This window comes from Osmerus mordax, chromosome 26 (genome assembly GCF_038355195.1).
Source record: "Osmerus mordax isolate fOsmMor3 chromosome 26, fOsmMor3.pri, whole genome shotgun sequence".
In the NCBI taxonomy this organism is placed as follows: domain Eukaryota; kingdom Metazoa; phylum Chordata; class Actinopteri; order Osmeriformes; family Osmeridae; genus Osmerus; species Osmerus mordax.
Window position 1 is genome coordinate 7,977,987 of NC_090075.1, and position 23,835 is coordinate 8,001,821.

Genomic DNA, 23,835 nt, shown 5'->3' on the forward strand with positions numbered 1-23,835 from the left:
GGAAGGTGTGAGGGATCAGGCTCTCGTCGGAGTGACATTAAGGCAGAGAGGTAGAGGTTATAAAACGCTACTGTCCAACTGGGAGGACCTGTTACGGTGCTGTCTGCGCCTGCTGTATTTACTGCTTGTTGTGTGTGGGTGTTCGCGTAGGGGGGGAAAGCGTGGCAACCGAGAGACCGGAGGTGTGTGTGTGTGTGTGTGTTTGTGTGTGTGTGTGTGTGTGTGTGAACCTGTGCACGTATGTCACGTTGATTTCCATAACACACACAAACACAGACCATGACCCCTAAAGGCCCTAAACCACCCATGTCTTCCGAATGCCCCGTGAGAAAACGGAACACGAGCTCATTTGGAAACAGTGACGGCTCTTAGCCGTTCACCTTTTTCTACACTTCGCCTCATCCGTGTCCGAGTCGCTTCCGTCATAACAGAGCCCGAAGTCGCCTTCCTCCGGCTTCCTTGTTCGGCAAGACAACACCAAAGGCCATTTCCTTGTCAGGGGCAGGTCTAGGCAAAGGTAACAATGCTAACAAGCTAACAATGCTCTATTAAGAGCAGGCTGTGTTTAGGGGTTAATAACTTTTCCGAGCCCTCGGGCCCTGAAGTGCAGGCCTTATTAAAAATCGCTCCCCTCTATCCATCCACAGGCAGCCCTCACCTCAATGGAGCCTCTGTATGGCTCTTATTAACTCTCTTGCTGCCCCTCCTCCCCCTCCTCCTCCTCCTTTAATTGTTAATGAACCTAATGCCATCAAAAAGACGACAAGGACCAACAGAGCAGAGAGCGCAGGAAGACAGTGGCTCTCTTTCTCTTGCCCCCACGCAGCCTGTCCTTTCCTTTCCCTCCATCGTTCCCTCCACCTCCCTCCCTTGCTCCTTTCACCCTTTCGCATTTCTCTGTCTCAGTCCAACGTCGTGAGCTTTATTAAACTTCCACGGTGGCCCCCCTGTATCTGCTGCGCCGATCAGGGAAGGGTTTGGAGTCGATGTTTGATTTGATTCCGAGGGCCCGTGCGGGCGTAGACAGGTGTAAGTCAGTACACACACACACACACACACGGACACGCACACACGTTTGTGTTTACATTCCCTAAATATCTCTCGGGTGTCTGAGATTCTTGAGGGGGAAATGCCTTTTCACGGTGTTGTGTTGCACGCACCCTTTCGTCTGGCCTCGCTCGTCACGGCAACGTGAGCGCGCAAAGCGTGCACGGACACGCGCGTCCCCCGGGACAGGCGAGCGGCATCCGTCGCCGGCGTTCAACAAACGCCATCCAGGGGCCACGCCTCCGGTCCAGTCGGTCCTCGGTCAACGAAGGTGGCCTCAGTCGGAACCACAGCGCGCCACCCCGGCCGGAGGGGGGTGGGGGGGGGGGGGGGGGGGGGGCGGGGGGCCGAGAGGTGGCGTTTGGGGGGTTTGGGGGTGAGGTTCAGGTGGTGGAGTCGAGGCTTGACCTTAACCCTCTCTCTCTCTCTTTCTCTCCCTCTCTGTCCCCTCCCCCTACCCTCCCCCCCCCCCCCCCCCCCCCCCCCCCCCCCTGTAGGGTGTCCCAGCCCCTGTTGGACCGCTGTGTCCCCGACTACACCACCTTCACCACCGTGGGAGACTGGCTGGACGCCATCAAGATGAGCCGCTACCGAGACAACTTCCTCAACGCCGGCTTTGCCTCCTTCGACCTGGTGGCCCAAATGACGGCAGAGTGAGTTTCGAGTTGCCTTCGACGCCTTCCTTTAGCTCGGGAAGAACCCCGTTTACTAACCGTAGCGCGCGGCCCGCTCGGGAGAGACCCCAAACCGGAAACCCAGCCTCCGCTCCCCGTGTTACGATCGACGCCACGGGTTTTGACCTACAGTCGACCGCAGACGTGGTCGACTGCCAATATCCGGCTGGTTTGCGATCTAGGAAATGGCGCTACAGAAGTCGTGGGGAAATGGGAGCAGTTATGATCAAATAAATGAATTAGGATAATAATGATGAATACATCATCCTCATTAGACCCGTAATAGCGGACGGAGGTGGGGGTAATTTGTTTCAATTTGGCGGGCAGACAGGTGTGGCGCACTAAGGGTCTCTGCTGTCCTTAATGGCCAGTAATTCCTCTAATGGCTTTCATTTATTATGATTTTATCCGCCGTCACTGCGGTGATGGGAAGGCGAACGGAGCGGGGAAAAAAACACAATTTATTTGTGTGAAATTGGAGCAATGGCGGTGTCAATTGGCAGTGTGCGTGCGTGTGTTTTTCCTTGCGTTTCGACGCGTGCGTGTGCGCGCGTGGGAGAGAGAGAGCGTATGCACAAATGTGCAAATAGATAGTACCGTAATGACCGCTGAGACAACCAGAGGACATGGTGTCTGTGAGGGGAAATTGAATTTGCGTGGATGTGTGTGTGTGTGTGTGTGTGTGTACGCTTCTGTACCGGTATGTGTGTATGTTCACGTGCGTGCGCGTGTGCGCGAATGGAGAGGACGCAGACAGCGGCAGGGCCCTGGCGGTTTGCTAATCGCTCCTCCAGACGTCGCCCGTGGTTTTGCTCTCGTCCTTGTTTATCGGCCGGGGGGACGGGACGGGACGGGACGGGGGGGGAGCTCCTAGGGATGTTGTCTCTTCCAGTTCACTGTACGAGGCAGTGGCGTTAAAACAACACAGCTGAAACGCTGTCTCGGACCAACGCGCCAAACAGGTGCACCATTTCATTCCCTGGGCACTCTAATGGACGTTTACAGTTCTTGACATTTCCCCTCTGTTTGTTACTTCATAATTGGGTTCTGGTTTTAAGGGTGAAAAGCTGTCAACTGACAAATTGAGGTCATTTAGAAGTCAGTTGAAATAGCTGATATATGATTAACATTCACAGTCGATTGATCTATAACTGGCTGATTATTCAAAAAGCCTGGTTTACTTACTGGCTGTCTGGCAGACTGGCTTCAGTGTTGTGAAGTGCACCAGCTGCCCAACAGTAGCACCGATCTTTCTTTAATTATTAACCCTCCATTATAACTCTCTCTCTCTCTCTCTACACACACACACACATCTGCCAGGCAATATAAGTATGTTACATTAGGTATCCATGCTCTTGGATGAATGTCAACCATTTTGTTGACTTGACCTCCAGAAGCCATTTTATGGGCCACTGCTGATGCTCATCTGCTTCTGTTCCCACATGTGGACTCCTTATATTTGCTCTTACTCAAGCCGGCTAAATGTACACAACAAGAATATGTCGTTGTGTCGAGTGTAAAAATCAATCTGTTTTCCATTTCATCAAAGTGTGTTGGCAACAGCTCTAAAGAATCATGCGTATGTTCATAATGTGGTACCATACACAAGTTGACCCCCCCCTCCTCCTCCTCCCTTTTCATCCCTCTCTCTCTTTCTCCCCTCAGAGACTTGCTTCGGATAGGAGTGACTTTGGCCGGTCACCAGAAGAAGATCCTAGGCAGCATTCAGGACATGAGACTACAGATGAACCAAACGTTGCCTGTCCAGGTCTGAGACAAACACACAGACAAACTGGAAGGAGAGGAACTGTGCCAGAAAGAGAGAGAGAAAGAGAGAGAGAGAGAGAGAGAGAGAGAGAAAGAGAGAGAGAGAGAAAGAGAGAGCCAATGGGACACCCTAGCTGCCTGACCATCTCTGCCAATCAGACTGGCTTGCAGTGCCTCAGACTAGTCACGTTTATGTTTTTTTTTTTCTCTTCTTCTTCTTTAACTTCCATTTTCCTGTTCCCGCCTCTCCCGGTAGAATTACTCTGTTCCTTCCAACAAGACATTGGTCAGGATTTTTTTGTACATTTTTTAAAGAAGAAAAAAAGGAATCCCATATCCCATCCGTGCCTCACCAGGACAAGTGTGGGGTGATGTTTGCATGCGAGCGTGTGTTTTTGTGAAGTCAGCCTGGGACTGAACCCTCGGTATTTTGAACTTGGTCTTCCTCAAGTGAAAGCCCTTCTCCCTGACCCTCTACCCCCCCCCCCCCCCCACCACCACCACCCCCAAGTCTGATCCTTAAAGCCCCCTGATGGACACGTGGATTGACAAGAAGGAGTGAAAACTGTTTAAGTTCAAAAAGAGCGGAAAAAAAGTGAATGAGAATTCACACAAAAAAATATGTGTTTTGGACACAGTGGAAAAAACCTTCCCATGTTAGAAGTTGTTTTATTGTGTGTGTGATTCTCCCCATCTTCATATTGAAGGTGTATTATGTAAAAGGGCACATGCCCGACAAGAATGAAGAGGAGGCAGACAGTCTGGGGTTCAAAGGTCAGAGGGTCAAAGAGGTCATGAGGTCACATGGGAGCAGCTGAGCTGGTGACACCCGATTGGCTACAGGTCTAACATCCTGGATTGATCACTTACACAGACCTGAGAGAATTCAGGATGGTTCCCCATCTTGGGAACATTGGGTCATTACCTGTGTTTTCGTATCATAATAATTGCTGTTTATTTGTTTTATCAACACTACAGTACATATTGATTTTTTTGTCCAACATAAATTGGGAGATATGTGTTTCGGAAATGGCCCGGTCTACTCTTAAGTACTCCTGCTGGACGCTTTTTGTGATGGGGGAGAACGAGGACTGTGGCGACACAAATACAAAGACCGCTTGGCCTTGTGTGTGTTTCCTGCGTGCGTGTGTGTGCGAGCGTTTGTGTTTTTTGTGTATGGGTGTGAATGACTGAGTGTAAGTTGCACACAAGTACTGTACAATACAGCTTCAGCTACCCGCCACCGTGGAGAATTTACGCATGAACTGAACCGTGACAAGGAGCAATTATATCTGAATCAATTACACTATATTCTGTGGACAAACTGTTAAACGTTTTTTAGCAAATCCAAAACTTTGGAGATATATATATATATGCATCGTACAGAAACTGAAAGCAACCATGAGAGACACCACATTTTCTTTTTTACTATTATCCGAATTCATGAATAATCGAATTATAGTTTAATTTCTCAATGCCCTCGAATGTATTTATTTACCCCTGCCTATTAGACTGTCGGCCATTTGAACTATGGACTTTTTCTTCTATCAATCACATGGAAGAAGTGACCCAAGAGGATTCAGCAAATGAATTGATGAATTGATTATACAAACAAATTGCATATAGAATTGGATATTGTATTTTTGTTGTTGTTCTAAACAGCCTGTACATGTTTTGTAACAAAAAATAAGATAAATAACATGAATCAAAATGGTGTTCTGAGAAACTGCTGGAAAAAGTGTCGCTGTGAGATGATTTGTGTCTGGTTGGGTTAGGTCAAGCGTGGGGGGAATGTGGTAGAGATATAAAGAAAGAGTGATAAAGGAAGAGAAAGAGGAGGGGCTTATCCCACGGTGAGGCCGTCGGATGCTCATAATCCAACCGTTGGTGTTGCTCCCTACTACTTCCTGTGTGCGTACGTTAGTGAATGGCTGTGTTGAGTGAGTGTGCGTTTCCAGGTCAACACTTTAGATTTACGACCATACTGGATCTAGCTGTACCCACTCGGTTCTCGTTCTTACGTGAAAAGGAGTTGTATTGTGTAGCCCTGTGAAGCTGTCAGTAGTTGTCTTCCATACACTTTTATCAAAGAAAGGGTCCTGCCTTCCCTATCTGTTCTTCAAACACACCCCTATGGTCAATGGAAATGTATAAAATGTCTGTACATTGCAACATGTTCATTTACAGTAATATACAGCTACCAGATACCTCCTAACAGGATTCCACCCCACTCACCTGTGTGGCTCAGTTACAATGGTTTACCACCAATAGGTCCACAGGTGGAGCTCCGTCAGACGGCCCGAGCAGTTTGTCCCTTGTCCTAATGAGCCCCTAGGCGGAGCTCCATCAGAAGGCCCAGCTCCATCAGAGGGCCCAATCTGCTCCTCAGTGACTGGAACCTGTCGGCTCCAGTCAGACAAGTGGCCCACCGGTCCAAGCCTGTCAGGCTGATAAATGCAGCAGCTGATCCACAGCATCAAGGAAATACACTCGCAGCCAGCGCAGACACACGGATGGCCGACCCATGATTATCTGTCTTTATTTCCTGTCCAGCCTGCGATCATCCCGTCTCTGTACTGGCTCTATCCTGATTAGTACAGTGTTGGATCAACAACCTTGGCCTGGAGAGAGGCAAAAACCTGGAGGCCACGTTGTAAACGATAGCAGCTGTATCACCGAGACCGTACCTTTGGCGTTTTCTGAAAAGGGTTGAATTGAGGGACAGGTTCTACCAACCGTGTGGATGTTTGAAATTTAGGGGAGATGGTAGCTGTCTACAGTGCTGATCCTACAGATTATCCAGACAGCATCTGTGAAGTGTCTGGATAGGTCTTAATCAATGCAATTTGTGAATAATATTAGTTCTGTGTGTAATAATAGTGTGATGTCGTGTCCGTTCATTAAGCCTTGCCATATAACTTTCTCAAACCTTTTTGTCAACCCTGTGAAAGGCACCAACGCCAAAATATCATGTGTTCCCAATTAATATCACTTTTTTCTACCCTTTGAGAACAGATGAGTGTGCAAAACGGGTTTAGTAACCCAAAAAAGTTAGAATGCACGATAGTAAGTAGCAAACTTGAGAGCGATCATAAAACTGCACTCCACTAGCTTTGGTCCTTTACATCATGGCTTCTGCCTAACAGAACGGATGTCTTAAAAGTCCTCTTACATGCCACAACAAGCATATTGACTTCATAGCTGGCAAGTCAGTCAAATATATTCGAAACTCCTGTTTCTAGAAACCAAAGCATCGACGAAGGCAGTGGAATACATGAGAATACAGGTCAGTGAAATCACAAATTCACGGACTGAAATCGTCCAGCAGAAATATTCCGCCCCACTTTCCCACTCGATCAGACAACCACTGTTACTAACAAGCACGCGGTGCCCTCCCCCCCCAAAAATAAATAAATAATAAAAAATACAATAAAATAAAAAATAAAACAAGACAGTTGATGAACGTGAATAGAGAGGGGGCCTAAACACAATCAGATGGTAGACATGCCCACTCGTGAAACAATGGCAGCAGATGGCTTGTATGAAGCATTGATGAGGTGCACATGCCGTGTCGGGTCCTGGCTTGTGGTTTTACTTCACAAACACTGAACGTGACGGATGAGCTTCTACGCTCTTGCACATTCTAACAAGTGCTTGCAGATGAAAAAAAAAAAAAAAGCTTTTCACTTTTTTGCTTGAAGATGGTTCATGGACATGAATTTCAATTGTCGTACCAACCATTAATCCGCACTCTTTGTACTCATAGCCTGGTTTCTCTGCTAAATGCTGACGTGAGGACAGAATCAATGCTTATGTGTGTGCCAGTGTGTATGTGTGTGTGGATACAAGTGCTAGTATTATAGTTTTCAAAAGCACCAACGCAAGCAGCAGAGTTAAACTTAGGTTCAACATAGTCCCCTCTCTTTCTGTGTGCCAACAAACCCTTCTTTCAGTATTCTGGGGCTCCATTCTATCCCAACATTCCCTTTCTACCCCATGTGATCCCCCCCATCCGACTCCACGATTCTATCCCCTAACCTTTTCCCCATGATTTTTTCTTTTCGCATTTTTTGTGTTCATCTGTCACTGTTTTATATGAATATATACAACTTTTTTAAACAAGCTCACTTAACATGCCTGTCTTCTCGTCACTTTTGAAAATACCTAGAGAAAAGAAGTGAGATGTTTAAGAGTACTGTACATGTATTGTAGGGAAGGAAGAAACCGTTGGAAAATGCGATTGTTTATTCCTCTTTGAAAGCATTGAGATGTATTTAATGGTGCAGTCAGACATAAACAACAAATTGATAAAAATGATGCATTCTTGTAGAAATATTTTTAAAAGACCCTTTTGCAATTAAATTATTTAAGAAATGTGATACACTTTCTTGTCTGAGTCCTTGAGTGGTGAATTCATATTCATTTGTGTAATATGTATTTCTTCTATAGTACAAATGAATCTGAAATATGCTAAACCATATGGTTTTGTAATTTCTCTATGAGAAAATATGCAACTCTTTCAGGGGGAAAACGGATTTCTCCCTCTTAATCATTTTCGGCATTTCATAACAACACTTGAGTACTTACATTTTCTAAACAGTGTCTCTGTTGATAGTCCCAGAACTTCAATTCAAGATAGTGATCTGCTTTAAAATAAACAGACTACACTCCCAGACATAACTTTTCCAACTTACGCCAATACCTAGCATACCAAGAGCATTCACGTTTTTTTTATTTATATTCACCTACGTACATCCCTCAACCTTTGTGTTTCAGTTTCAGACTGGATTAAACTGTAGCCTTTCCTTTATACTTGAAAATGCCATATGGTATTTTAGTTTGACTTCTTTCATTGACATACATTTGGGTGAAACACAAAGAAAAGAACCTTTTAGTCACAAGGGCACCTAATTTATTATCCATGGTAGACAGAGTTAATCTAATCTGGTCCTCTAGTTGCTAAATTCAATTGTAAGAAAGGTTCATTAGTACCCTACCACATGGAAAAGTTCATAAATAAATCAAGGGACTAATACCAAGTTGCAAATTACTAGTCGAATGCAAAAGTACCTGTCAAACCTCACTCAAACACAACCATTTAACCAGAGAGGACATAACAGTTTTCCTGCTTTATAGATAGCAACAAAGTATTCCAATAGGACAAAATACAATTTTGTATGAACACACGTGAAACATTCAAACTCACTGCAAACACAACAGAACCCAACCATAGCTTACTCGACTAGCAAGTGAAGTTAGACAGCAAAAGAAAGTGTCATGGATCATGTGTTACGGCTGCTTGTAAGCCCCATCCATTCATCCCCAGGCTCCTTCTTTGCTTCCCAGTCCAATTAAAACAGAACTCAGATCAGGCGGTCTCGATGTCTGAGTAGAGCAGATATTTTCGAACTCTTGTCGCTAGATGCGCTCAGAAAAGTCTCAACTGAGGATTACTGGGTTTTTTTGGTTTGTTTTTGCGGTTGCAGCGGCAGAATACTTTTCTCACTAGAGATCAGAGACTGGAAGGGTACACACGAGCCTGAACTAGGCCCCCTTCGATACGTTGACTTGGGAAGACCTCTGGACATTTTGTGGGGCAGTGGAATTCAGAAACACAGGGCCGTCATTGTTTGCTGTTTTTTCATTTGCCATTGCAACCCGCTGCTGTCAGTCTCCTTTGTGAGGCTGGTTGGACTTAGGCACCATGTCAGCCGTCGTGAACACAAACAAAACAATTACAAAAATCGTATCTTTAGCTAATTCAATACACTGAAAAGGGAATATGATAACGGGAAATGTTTGACAATGTGTATAGCATGCAGAACCTGAACAAAGACATTGAAATCATTCCACTTTGAAGTGCACAGGGCTATGGATCAGTGGCAGTGTTAGATATTGTATTTATACCTGCGGTTACTGATATGGATTCATGTCCTCACTGAGTTTCGGAATATCAATAGTGTTTTGACCTACTTCATCGAAATATGTAATAATGAGATGGAGAATTATTGAGCTGTCAATAAAGATTAATTTCTCGCCCCTCGGCTGCTTCAACAGCATTTGCATTAATATCGTAAATGCATTAACACGTCTTAGCTGTGTGTTGGTTGTAAAGAGGATCAATGTGGAGCATGATTATACATACATAGCTCAGAGAAATCCACTCCCTTACACATCTCATTTCCCCTCTCTGCAAATCCTCTATCTTTCTACTATTCTCTTCCTCTTATTCCCCCAAGACTCGTCTTTTTCTCCCACTCCTTCTCCCTTATTCTCTTTTTTTTTTGGTCTCCCCCCCCTCCATCTCTTTCGCTGTAATCCTTTCTTTTCTCTTCGGCTTGGTGTATCTAATTGGTCACGTCTGTACGGTGACATAGGGACCTGATATAATTGCCGGACAAATACTGCGACGTTTAGCATCAGACCTGTCTGAGCTAAGCTGTGCACAGACACCAACCAACTGGAAGGCCTAATTACAGCTGCAGAGCCACAGCTCAGTAATTGGCAACGACTTCCAACAAAGACCAGGGTGAGGGTGTGTGTGTGTGTGTGTTGTGGTCTGCGAGTTTATGTGAAAGACAAAAAGGCTCAGAGAAAAATGTGTGCTGGTTTGTGTCCGTGTGTGTGTGTGCGTGTGTAAAGGGGTTGGATGTGAAACCGCACAACAGCAAGCAGAGCCAAGACAGAGGAAAAAGGAAATATGTGCTAATCCAATGGGGAAATTTGCCTACAAGTGTGAGAAAATGTGTGTCATAAAAGTCTTCTAATTGCTTTTCCAGCCAGTCATCTGTTAATGTTGCCCCATGAATTGCAGAGTCACAAATCTTTGGTCTTATTATCATTTTATTATTTAATGTTTCATTATGCTATCTGCCCTACATGACAGCACTAATGGGAAGATGGTTGAATGGCTGGTAGTCATTACATTGCTCCTTCATTAAACCTCCCTCCTCCCTCTATTCATGACCTGTCATAAAACAAGCAATTGTGGGTTCATATGCATCCCCCCATGATTTCAGAAGGAAATAAAGAAATATTCCCTTCTACACCCTACAAGGTGTCAGATACGTTGTTCTGGGTTCCACCTAGTCACAAGAAACATTTCTCAGATCCAGACAAAATCTGAGGCCAATGCCTCTATTCAGGGTAACATCACACGAGATTATCCCATAACCCCCCCCCCCCCCCCCAAAAAAAAGAACCCTCTTCTTCTTTCTTCTCCAAAGGGGGCACCCTGCATTCTCTGCCCCCTAACAAGCCTCTCATTGTTTGGTGGTTGAGTCCAACTGCAGGGTCTCTCCTTCTTTGATGGTTCCCTATCAACGGGTGGTAGCCCTACCATGGAAACATATTCCACTGGATAAAAGGGTTTAGGGTTTGATTACAGTCAAAACTGAATAATGAATGAGTTTTGAACTTGGATGTCGGGGCACAGGATTTCGGGACTGGGTATTGATGAGACGTTCGCCGTCCATCGTATTTTAAATAGGCTCATAGAGCACAGCTTGACATGGCATGCTAAGAAGGAATCCATGGGACGCTCATACTGGAGAATGGAACACACACACACCCCCCAAATAAACAAGATGTTGCACAAGATAATGAATCACGCTTCCTCTAACCCCCCACTGAGCAAACACCCTCCTCACAGTTCAACAGACTTCTCCTGGGCCTAAGAGCGTGTGTGTGTGTACTCGGTCAATGAATCTGGGTTGAAGGGTGAGGTTCTTGTGGTAAAAACAGGGTTATCAGAGTAACCAAATTCCATATGAGCTACTTAAGGAAATCCCAAACCTAATCTACCGTATTTAGGCATTTCAAGAACTTGGAGACGCTAAGCTTTGCGTCGGACGAGCAGTCATTCAATCGATAGGAGCTAAACTTGGAAGATTATCTCCTCATTAACAAAATTGACCTGCATACCTTGAGCTTCTTTTCAAAGTGGACTTCCTATAGGGGTCTGGTTTTGCATGTGAATAAAGACGAATAATTGAACGGTAAACATCAGCAATAACGATCTCAAACATGATACGGTCATTAATTGCGAAGGACCGTGTTCCATACAGCGTTCGTGGGGGACTTTGTACTTGACATGACGCCACCTCCATCTCCGCCTATCCCTTTAATGTCATCACTATGGACAATTAATCACCAGTGTTCTGTACTTGTGAAAGATGGTCATGGCATTGGTTAGTGGAAGGTCATTCCCAGTGGTAGGAATTGGGGGGGGGGGCTGTTTTTCGTTTGACATCTCATTAGCCGGCCGTCGATATTTATCAGTCTTAATCAGAGCGGTGGCAGGTCCGATGTGATTACTTCCTGGCTGAGAAAGCAATCACGCTGCATCCTCCTCCCCGTCCTTGATACAGAGGCTAGAGAAACCAACCGTCCGCTGCGATGGACGAGTCGTGCGAAGGCCGTGAAAAGACAAAATCGAATATAAACGGACGGATCGTGCGAGCCAAGTCCCAGCCGCCTGGCTCACCTTTATCTGTCCTAATAGCAAACACAGAGGACGGGATAATGCACACCGGAGCCTGTACCGTCGAGATAATGGCAAACTATTTGTTTTGTCCCTCTTCAAAATAATGAAAAAAGGAAAAGAACGGCACTGTGTAGGTTTATAAAGGCTGAGCATTAGACTGTTGGAAAACGGACAAGATATTACAAGGATTTGGTCTGACGCCACCATTTTCAAAACAAACAGGTTTGTTAAAAAAAACGACTAATTATATTCGAACACTGGAACAAAAACGTGTATTTTGGACAATTATTTCGACACATTTCCCAACACAGAGGCCTCCTACCTTGAATGGAAATGATTGCGCAGTTGAGTGAACCCATCAGCTCAATAATAGTTCTTATTCAGAACTGACACAGTTGACAAGGCAAACAGAAAAATGATTTTCTTGGATTATAAACTCAATTCTCTTATGAACATTTTAAGCCAGGTGTTCCCCAGCTACTGTCTCCCACCCTGCACTCCGGAAGGGTCTATGTGGACTCTAATGCCAGGTGACAAGAGGACAAAGGCAAGGACAATGGGGGGGTGTTGGGTATGGTGTTAACATTCTTCCAAGCATCGCAGCTGTTTAAATTGGACGGCAAGTGGCGTGTTTATACGGTCTGAAAAGTGTCAACTCATTTACAAACTCGTCGTACCACCAATGACCTGTAAACACCACAAGAAGCCGGCGTTGTCAAGAAACAAAGCGAAGGACAAGAAAAACAGATTTTGAGTATGAGGCGAACACAGCAGGAAAGCGAAGCGTTTCACGCCAACAAAGGATATAGACGGACATTTATAGCGAAAAGTGGGGCATGTATTTGCCTAGCAAGAGAGAAGCTGACCATATTAGGTCCGAATCTTTCGTTATACCGGTTGTATCCGTTTTATCGGCGGTACTGAGACTCCCTCCAATTGCGAAGGCAGACCGGAGCTTAGCACCCGTGACAGCGAGGAGGAGTCGACTATGACGATTTTGATTGGACCAAAGTGACCGATATGTGACCCCGCCTGCGGCTAGACTGTGACATCACTGCAGATGGGGTCATTCACGGGACAAATCATGTTGCATGCTGGGAAAGAGTTTGCAGAGGGTATTTTTTGACAGGCCAAAAAACGTAGGAACACATTTTGTCAAATTACCAAGTACCAAATAAACAAAAAAAGTAATATTCAAAGTAATATGAAACTCAAATTATATTAAATGAACGGATCACACAGTGTATAAGTTCATACTCAAATTGTTGTTTTCAAAATTATTAATAGCCATCTATTTCATGTTACAGTAAAACTGATGTGTGCCTATTTCCCTCTAAGGAGCAGGCCGTGAAGTGTTTATAAATTAAAACAATGATCTCAGCAAGAATGATCTCAAACATGTCGAAAAAAGACAGAAAAGTGGTTTGTTAGAGTAAAACCGTTCATTCAGGACTCCAAAACACTTTAAATGCCACTGCTTGCCACACCGGTAGAATGACTGTTTTGACCATTTTTACAATCCATCTTTCCCCCGTCTCATTTTATTTCGCTCGCAATCCCTCTCTTCATTGCTTGCTTCCTCTTTTGCACAGATGGCTGGATTTCACAGTCAGTCCCGAGAGAGTACCTGTACACAGACGCCTAGAATCTGTCTACAGTCGAGAACGTGTGAGTGTGTGTCTGCGTGTGTGTGCGCGCGTGCGACCGTGTCGTGCATGCACGCAACGTGCATGTGCTTTCATCTCCGCCAGCGTGTGTGCCACTGCAAGATCGTTGGTTCACAACTGAAAAACCGAGCGGGGGGCAATGCGCAATTGTGTTTCTACGAGTGCGTTGTGCGTGTGACGAAAGGCGTAACTATAATACCGCATGAACGACATCACAGCGTCCCAGCAGAAAGTGCTGAGGATGTGATTAAGAGGCAGGTAGGAATCCGGTCGAGGCAGTCAACAACACATGGTTCAGCAGCCTTCTATTTTGTGATGCAGTCAGTCACACTGCTCGAGGTGCACGAATTTCAGTCACAAGCATGCAGCAACACAGCAAAAAATATTCCAAAGTCAACACCCAGCACCGCCGCTCTCCTGTCACATCCTATTCGGTCCCTTAGCTTACAATCCTTGAAGTTTGTTTGTGCGGATATGTAAGTACGGTGTCCTGATTTGTTACGGCCCTCCTTTTCCTAATGTTAAAAGATGAACGAATTGCCTCAACTTCCTGATCGTTTCGACCCAATCTCAAAAGCATAGAAGACATTGATATACATTCGAATACCATCGCGAGGAATTGATCACATCGATTGTGTATTTAGCAAGGACTTGCTTGAATGAAGGCTTCCACCGTGTACCATGCCACAGTGACAGGGGGGTTTGCTCGGAGACGGACTCCTGCCCTGTGCGTTAGCCTGACGCGTGGAAGGCTCCTGACGAGTGGAGCCTTTTTTTTTTACATTTATATTTAGTCATTTAGCAGACGCTCTTATCCAGAGCGACTTACAGTAAGTACAGGGACATTCCCCCGAGGCAAGTAGGGTGAAGTGCCTTGCCCAAGGACACAATGTCAGTCGCATGACCAGGAATCGAACTGGCAACCTTCAGATTACTAGCCCGACTCCCTCACCGCTCAGCCATTTGACTCCCTGCTCAGCCATTTGACTCCCTTTTTGCTGTGCAGTCTCTTTCAGGGAGCCTACTGTAGCGGGTGCTCGCTGCTTAATGACACGCATACGCTGTACACAAACCCGCACACGCACACACGCATTCCTACTCACACTCGCTCCTCCACGCCTCCACGTCCAAACACACATCATATGTGCACACATACATGATTCATCTTGAACGGGCAGGTAATGAGGTCTCTCCCAGGAAGGAGCAAAGGGGGGGAATCAGACACATTCGGCGTCGGAGACTGGCGGCGATGACGATAATACTTCTTTGTGCTGTGGAAAATGGGGCCGCTCTAAGAAGGCCGGCTAATTTCTCAGCGCTCTCCTCTCCTTTTTTCTCCTTCTCTTTGATCCAGAGCGCCCGTAGCCCCCTTAATCCATGCCGCCATCTGCCCCCTTGCAGAGGTCATGGAGCGGTCATGTTTTCGGAAAAACTGCTTGTGAGAAATCGACGATGTCGGCCGACTGTAAAGTAGTTGTTTATGTTTCAATATTTATTTAAAAAAAAACTTTTAAAAAACACTCTCACAACCTTGTTCTCATTTTCTATCTTCTACTGCCCCCCCCTCCCCTCCCCTTAGGACACAAACGCAAGACTGAGAGAATTAAGAGCACTTGCTATCAGCATGTATAGAGGAACCACGTTGCACGCCCCCCTCCTTCTCACACTCATTTGACATGAGGCTGTGTTCACATGAATAGCTCCGGAACTTGCACATAACATTTGTCTGGATGATCTATATGCACATTTTGAGTGACTTTTGATTTGATTTTTTTACACATACAACACAGTACTGTACATAGAATGTGGTTCTTTATCGCTTGCATAAAATAAACAACTGTGTTGTCTATGTTGTGGCAGTGTTTATACGGATACCTTCCGTGTATGATCGCACAACGCATTTGCAGATTATGAGCATATTGTATATCAGTGGTATCACATTTTATATCACAAAGTTAGAAGTTACACTTTGGGTAAAGCACCATGAACTGCATCAGATGTACCTGTTGTTAACCAGACATTGAATCACATAAGATAACACATCATATGGTTTACTAGAATCTGAGACAGCTGTCATACACTAGAAGGTTATATGCCGTTGGAATGTTTATTCCTTGGGGACTTGATCATTGTCCAATGAATGCTAAGACTGTTCACACTTGTGTCGTCTGTCCTGATAAAGACACAGGACATTACGTACCCTTCAGATGTGTAACTCCTAAAAAAGGCTCAAATGCAGCCCAGTGTGCTACACAAGCCCCAGTGACAGAGTGCCGGCTTTGATGAATAGCTTTCAATCTAAGAACAGAATGGGGTTCAGGAACCACTCGGAAAGAGTTTAGTCATTTAATTGCTTTTGGGGGCGAAAGGCTATTTGGTTTGCTTTGTCAAAAAATTCATTACAATCTGATAGGAGGCCTTGTTCTCATGCATCAAGACACTTTTCACCTTGTATAAAAGGATTTATTACTTAAATTCAAGTTTTTTGTTCTCATGAGTTTTCACAAAGTTCCTGAAAGCTGAAGTTTGTCTGAAGTATAAAGTCTTAATGTCATATTTCCATAGGCTTGCTAGCAAACACTACTGCCCCTAGTGTTAGTAACCCTTGTGTGAAAGTAAGAAATAGCCAGAGCACGAAATTACATATCAATTCACTCATTCCAAAATATATCGCTACCATATTTATTAACTAGGACGACACAAATGGCCCTTAGAGAATTCCAACTATTGCATGTGACACGGAATGTCTCTTTGTACAGGGCTCATGTTTTAACCCTCACTTGATGTGACAAACTTTACACACCCCTGTCATAGTCCTGTCAAAGCCATGGTCTCATGGCGTGGGTGGTGTCTGGCCCGGGCCCCCTACGACACAGCATGAGCGCACCAGAGGTCACAGGCAAACTAAGAATATGCCGTCGGGGGTCAGTGCAACGTATTTGACCCCCATCCCCACCCCCTGCGGAGCTAGCTAGCATCTGACAGGGCAGGTGCTGATGGGGCAGTCAGTGACCTTTGACTGTGGGGAGTCTGAGGGGTTTGTAAGGGTTTGTGAACATAAAGGGATCGGGGCAGTGACATCTGGACGGTGTCGCTGGGTTTATGTATGAAACGCATTATGACATGGTAATGGGATGTAGACGTAAATGTTGATTTGGGTCTGCTATGGTCATGAGAAGGACAACTTTAATTTCTAATTTGTGTCAAGGCTATTACGATGATTATTTGCTGTATTACTTAAGCTGAAGTGTGTCTGAATTGTATTTAAATTTATTGCCTGATATTTTTTATTGCACTTAAAACGTGAAATTCAAAACGTTTATTTAGAGCAAGGGGGGAAAAATCTAATATCTATATCATGACAGCAATACAGTTGGGAGATACTGGATCTACAACTCTACAAATCCACTCTTGAACGCAATACCCTTTTAACAGTAACCAGATCATTACGGACATTTACCTCATTGCTACTGTACTGTACTGCATCAAATAACCCCTCTTCCTGCTGCACTCACTCCAAGCGGAGCGCACGATTAATGATTTGAATTCCATTGACCCTTTGCCGCGGGTTTTACGGGGGCTGAGGTTCTGGGACGGAGCAAGCCGTCGGGGGGGGGGGGGCACATGCGGTCGAAGGCGGAGGGGGACGTTGTACTAGCGCGGTGATTGAGAGAGGGGGTCTGGGCGCTTGCGCTGCCTCATTGCAGGAGGCCGGAACAGCAGCTCTCTTTGTGCCTGGGCCTTCTTTTTTTTCCTTTCCACTGGCTCAGCTTGTGAAGCCACGGGAGAAACCCTGCCCTGTCTGCAGCCTCTGCCCTCCTGTATTTGGCTCGGCTACGGCACTTTAAAGAGAGGGGGAGGTTAGTGAAGGGGAGGACGGGAAGGTAGGGGGGGGGGGGAATGCTTCTTTGAAAGGTGAGGAAGGGGACAAACGTGGTTGCGGGATCATCGGTGTTGCGCCGTCGGAGGAAACGGCTGAGGTAATGTGTGGAGACTTTGTAAAGTGTTCTCCGAATGTCCACGTGTGTGCAGTCTTCCTTCGAAAGAGGCTGCCCTGTGGAGCTCTGGATTATGAAATGAAAATAAGAAAAGACATACGTACATAACCTCTGCCCTAGAGCGAGCCTATTATATTAATGACATGTCTGAGAATTTCACTGGTAAAAGATATGGTTGCTAAAATACAATGAGATTATAGAATGTCTTTAGCAATCTCATAAATCGATTTGCTCATTCGATTTGCTCAACCTTAAATTTCAAACAATCCTTTGAACCTTGGGGATATTACAAACGGGATTTGCCATTAATACCTCCCTCGTAAACCATGTGACTACCAGCTGAGCTAATTTCATTCTTTTAAAATTGAGAGTCAGTTGGCTGAGCGGTGAGGGAGTCGGGCTAGTAATCCGAAGGTTGCCAGTTCGATTCCCGGTCATGCCAACTGACATTGTGTCCTTGGGCAAGGCACTTCACCCTACTTGCCTCGGGGGAATGTCCCTGTACTTACTGTAAGTCGCTCTTGATAAGAGCGTCTGCTAAAATGACTAAATGTAAATATCCGCAGACCTGGACACTTGTCATTGTGTGCCTTTAATGAGTATCGGTGGAGGTATTATATCCTCTTGTGAGACAATGCCACCGAGTTATTTCAGTTGGAGGATTCTGTGCCACAGAGGGATGCTGAGGCCACAGGAACCGGTTCTGTCATTCACCATTGCGCTAAGTGTCAGTGTGCCACACAATTATTACAACAGGAAAAAACAAGTGTCTCTCTTCGGGAAACCACTTCAAAGAGCTCAGTTGCCCTTTGAAGTCGAGCGTGCCAATACCTGAACGTAACAGATAGACACCAATCCCATTTGCCGATAATTCCGTCTGTTCAAAAACCGGTGCGCTGAGCAAATAGGAGGAGAAGAAAAGCTCAAAATACAAAACAAAATGTGGTAAGTGGATTCCTTCGTCGCCCGTAATCCTCCAACCCGGCATAAAATGGCAAACGCAAACTTTGGGGCGTCGTCGGTAACGACAATGTGCTTTTGAGCGAGTGCTGAATGAGTTTTCGTGTCCTTCTTGATTGTACGTGGGCCCCTTTGTGCCTTATCCAGTTATTCAAATCAGTATAAACAGTGATTTTTTTTTTTTTTGGGGGGGGGGGGGGGGGGGGGAAACGCGTATTGTAGTGGGAACTAAAACACTGAAATGCTTTGACGAGCAAATACTCAGGGAGACAAAAGGGTCCGAAACAGACCGAGAAGCGCACGAAACCCCTCAGACAACCCACTGATCCTCTCCGGCCTGCTTTGGCGACCCTCTGTGTGTGAGAGCGAGGTTAGGGAGGGAGAAACTCGATTTAGACCCTGCTTCGGGCTGTGTAAACCGGGAGGGGGGGGGGGGGAGTCGCGGAGAGGCCCCCCAGATAGAAGAAAGGAATCCTGGGAGCGTGAGGCGGAGAATCTGGGGCCGGAGAGGAGCGACACAGGATTATGTGACGGACCCCGAGGAGGAAACCACGGAGGACCGAAGAGCCGACGTGGGAATCCAGAAAATTTCAGCGCCACATCCATCATCCCCCCAAAGTATCATTGGACGCGAGGACCACGAAACGTTCATCGTTAATTAGCCAGGGCGTAAACTTTGGATGAAAAAAGAAACCGGAGAATTCCACCACAGCAGCACCCCTCTGGCCTTATCTGTTCACAATCGAGGATAAAGATGCCCCCTATTCTGGCAAAGCGCCCCCTTCCATCATTTACAAAAAACAAAAGGAATGGCGGAGAGGAGAGGTTTGAAAAGGGGCCATTCAGAGGTTCTGAGAGTGTTGCTAAACAGGATTAGGATTGGATAGAATGAGGTAAACAGTGGCTCCCTCAATGGAGGGCCAATGGGAGCGCTGTTTGCCAAGGGGTTGGTGGGGAAGACAATAGTTAGATTAGCCATCTGTGGGGCTGGGGGTGTCATCTTCATTAACAGGCTTAGGCCCCACAGCCTGCCGTTTGCATAAAGTGTCAAGCCCAGGGAGGGTGAATGGGGACATGTGTTGACAGCCTGACCCCCCCTACCCCCCCCACCACCACCACCATCACCCCCCCCCCCCCCCCCCCCCCCCCCCCCCCCTCCCGCCCCCCCCCCCCCCCTCCTCACACAAAAGTGTGCGCATGCTCAAGAAAAAGTACAAACGCGAGCGCCTGCAGGTGTGTTGACGCAGACACATGAACACAGTCGCACACACACACACACATAAAAGCACTTACGCAACAACCACAGACACACATGCCCCCCCCCCCTGCCACCTTCACCCTCCCTCTCCTGCCCCCCCACCCCCATCTTGGGTGCATGCAGTTTAGCATCTGCTTTGTCTGATTGTCAGTGGATCGCCAGGGATTTTTGCATAACACTGGGCATCGGTTAGGGACTTGTGACAAGCAATGGGACCTGATTCAATTATTTACGTCGGAGCCGCACGAGAGAGGATATAGCAAGGTGGAAAATGTAGTCTGTTCAGATAGGCCACAGATGTCCAATCATTTCCCAACTGAAAAAAATACGCCATACACATTTTACATTTACATTTAGTCATTTAGCAGACGCTCTTATCCAGAGCGACTTACAGTAAGTACAGGGACATTCTCCCAGAGGCAAGTAGGGTGAAGTGCCTTGCCCAAGGACACAACGTACTTTTTTTGGCACGGCTGGGAATCGAACTGGCAACCTTCAGATTACTAGCCCGACTCCCTCACCACTCAGCCATCTGACTCCCCACTGTACACACAAATGCATGCACGTACACATTTGCACACATGCAAACAAAAGGAATACACGCAGGCACACCAGTACACATACACGGTGCTCTGGGAAGTGGAGACCGTGCAAAGCGCCATTACAATTGTGTTTGATACATAACATGAAGATAGCTTCCCTAGTTAGCCTGCAAGCTGAAGTGAAGAAACCCAGGCATTCTTTTCAAAAGATGGGGTTTGTAAAAAAGTTATGTAGAGACTCCAGCATTCTGGTAGTAGTGGCAAGTATATCCACAATTGCAGCATCTAATCTGAGAAGTTCACTGAGATGAACGAGCCGTCCATACCGTAAATCCTGAAGAATATACCTTTATTTGATCATATATTTTACTGCACAGCAACCTGAGTTTCCTGTTTGCAAGTTACTGAATGAGGCACTCCTGTTCGACATCTGACTCTTAAGGTGTGGCCACCTTGGGCCAATCTCGCTATCTTTGCGACAGGCAACGGGACACCAAGGTGTGGATCTGCTTCGTTTAGACCATTGTCACCTTTCGTTGTAATCCTTGCCGGCGTCTCACCTGACAAAGGGGTAGAAAGGGTACCTCCAGAACACTACGAGAAAAGGCATTGTTTGGCGTAATTGTCAGCGCACCGTCCCAAGAGAAAGAATGACAGGAAGGAAAAAATGAGGCAGGGAGGGAGGGAGAAATGAGGGAGGGAGAGAGGGAGGTAAGATAGGGGGGTTAAGATGTGCCAGCTATGAGGAGACTTCTGGAGTGGATTATGTAACAGAGGAGGAATGTACTGTATTGACTTACACATGATGGATGAGAATTAGAGGAAGTGCAGGATACCTGTTTATCCTGCTCGTTGGCTGTGGAGAAGATCTGTATTGGAGATTTCCAGGTAAGTTTTCAAACCTCTACACAAATTCAGCATTCCTGTCAGCAAATACACAGAAGCAGAGTACAGAATACGAATGTGTGGTTGTACCATTTTCACTGGTATTTGTGTACTCGGTTTGTCGACCATGTTCTGCCCTGTTTCTCTGCGACTGTGATTCGTTTTGTTGTCCAAGTGGCGTGGTTGACGTCCCAGAGGATGAGATCAATTTTGGAATCATAATAGCATTATGGGACCATATAAAAGAATTATGCAACTCGAAACCAGGACTACAGTGCATAGTTCCTCCAGCCTGCTTGCCTTTTCAATAAATCACACCCTGCTTGCATAATCTGTCAGATTTTGACACTCTTAAGCAGTACACTCTTAATTATTTCTGTTGACCCGATCTAAGGGCACCGTAAGTTCTTTTTTTACCTGTCACATTTATTGTGTGTGTGATTGTGTGTATGTGCATGCAGTCACAAGTATGTTTCATTAAATGGAATCGATTCAAATGAGCCATTTAACTGAGCCACTCCAATCCACTGTTCACACCTACCAGCCTAGGGGGTTGTGTGTGTCGAATTTACCCTGGAAGAAAAAACTGTTTGCTCAGACTGATTAGTGCCATTGTCTCCATTAAGCCTTAACAGTACTTTGCATGTGAAGTGGCACTTTCTGACAACCATTTGCAAACGAGGACCTGCTTATACATGCGATCCAATTGTTCATTAGCTCTTCACGCTTCGAAATGCAGATTGGTTGTTATTCCCGTGGCCTTTTGAGAGGTGATTTATTCCACAGGGCTGCCTTACAGGGCTACCCTACTGTATCAGGGATGTGAGTGTGAGGTGAAGGAGCAGGGAGATATGGGATGTTTTGAGGGTGGGCTACAAAGGACTTTGCTGGAACCATGTCAAGCCTTTTTTGTGCGTGTGGCGTTTATGTGAGTGATTTTGCATTTTGTGAAACCAGACAAGTTCACTCAGACATTCTATGGTTAAGGACGACTGAACTATTAAATATTAAATGCATAATGTGTATGACTGTGTGGGTTGGAAGCAGGGTTGTACCGTTCAAGGATCTGACTCTGGTGAAATGTATTATTTACTATCTCAAACCTCCATCTCTACTCCCTCAGAAAGACATGAATATCATTGCACTCCAGAGAATGGGAACACGGGAAAACATTTCTAGACAGGAGCTGTTCTCGTTCTCATAGAGACTCTGGGAACAGCCTTACAGTGTATTCCTATCGTAGCATAACTGTTTTAAGAAAGAAAAAACGGGCAAACTTGCATTAAGGTTACACTAGGTTAAACCACAAGGTTAAAATACCATGTAGCTACATAGTATATCATCGTGCAAAGTAACTCCATAGGTTTGGCTCAGTGGTTAGAGCATTTGTCGGCAGATCAACAAGTTGCAGTTTCAGATTTCCCTTTGTACGTCGCTTTGGATGAAAGTGTCCGCTAAATGAATACAATACATTTAGGAACAACATTCTATTTACATAGGAAATGCTGTATAGTTACACTTCACTACGCTTTCCAGGGGTATGTGGATGTTAACGTTGATCTTGTATTGAGAACACAATTATTTTTTTTATACCTAAAACCATAACATTTGATACCATTTAACTGCATAGCAATTCCTATGTCTTTCCACTATTTTTGACTATAGGTATTGCTATGTAGTTACATGGTAGTTGATGGAAACTTAACATGACGTGTCGTTAAAAAAATATTTTATGATGACTGGGACAAAACACTATGTTCTTCCGTGCTAACAAGAGCTAAGATGAATTCCCCACTTTTTAAATCAACTGCCTTCAATTACACTCCCTGCAAGTGTAATATCTAGCAAAACATCGAGAGAAAAATAAATACAACTAAAACTTGGTGCCATTCATGCCATCAAGTGTGTTGCTACATCGCAAAGAAGTTTATTTTTTCTCTGTATAAAAACGTTGGACGAGCAACATATAAAACAGAATGTGTTCTGTAGTTGTCCAAAGTTATGACTAAGTGCTGACATATATAGTAATAGTAGTAGGTCCTTTATTCATACACAAGCAGTAAAGTACATTTTCAGACTCATTCTGTTTATTTCAGGAGAACGACAAGAACTTCAACATCCTGGTGGTCTAGTGAACAGATCCCGAACATTGCCGCACACATTACCGCCTGTCTTCCGACATCAGACTCCTCAAAAGCACATTCTTCCGCAGTGCACACACGGCCAAACGAGAATCCAGAGCTCATGTCTTGTGGTCGGGCCTCGGTCGTGGCGTCCTTCCAGCCTGGCTCCTCCAGGTAGAGAGAGACCCCACCTGGGATTGATCAAACGGGCTCCATGGGGATCCTGGAGGTCTGCTCTTGTGGTCCATTTGCCTTGGAGATTAGGTGTCTCTGTAGATTAGGCCTGACAGGGCGCCGGAGCTCATCCCCTCTCTTGGTGTGTTTACGCCCCGCTCCTTGTGCTCCACAGGTGGCTGACATGCCCTTAGCAGGGCCTCCTCTCAGCCAGCAGGCTCCCACAGAGGGAGAGGGGAGCGTGTGTTAGAGAGG

General features: G+C 45.7%; 1 protein-coding gene across 12 annotated transcripts in view; it reads left to right on the forward strand.

The window, feature by feature from the left end:
- LOC136936335 (ephrin type-B receptor 3-like) overlaps positions 1 to 7,832 on the forward strand; it is a 54,521-nt gene extending 46,689 nt beyond the window's left edge. For 9 of the 12 annotated variants that reach the window (XM_067230129.1, XM_067230130.1, XM_067230131.1 and 6 more), the window contains 2 exons: positions 1,545 to 1,700; positions 3,387 to 7,832. In XM_067230129.1, coding sequence (XP_067086230.1) covers positions 1,545 to 1,700; positions 3,387 to 3,495 — 265 coding nt within the window. In that variant the 3' untranslated portion in view covers positions 3,496 to 7,832. The remainder of the gene's footprint in view (positions 1 to 1,544; positions 1,701 to 3,386) is intronic. The other 3 variants (XM_067230137.1, XM_067230135.1, XM_067230138.1) reach the window with 1 other exon arrangement.
- Positions 7,833 to 23,835: the final 16,003 nt, after the last annotated feature.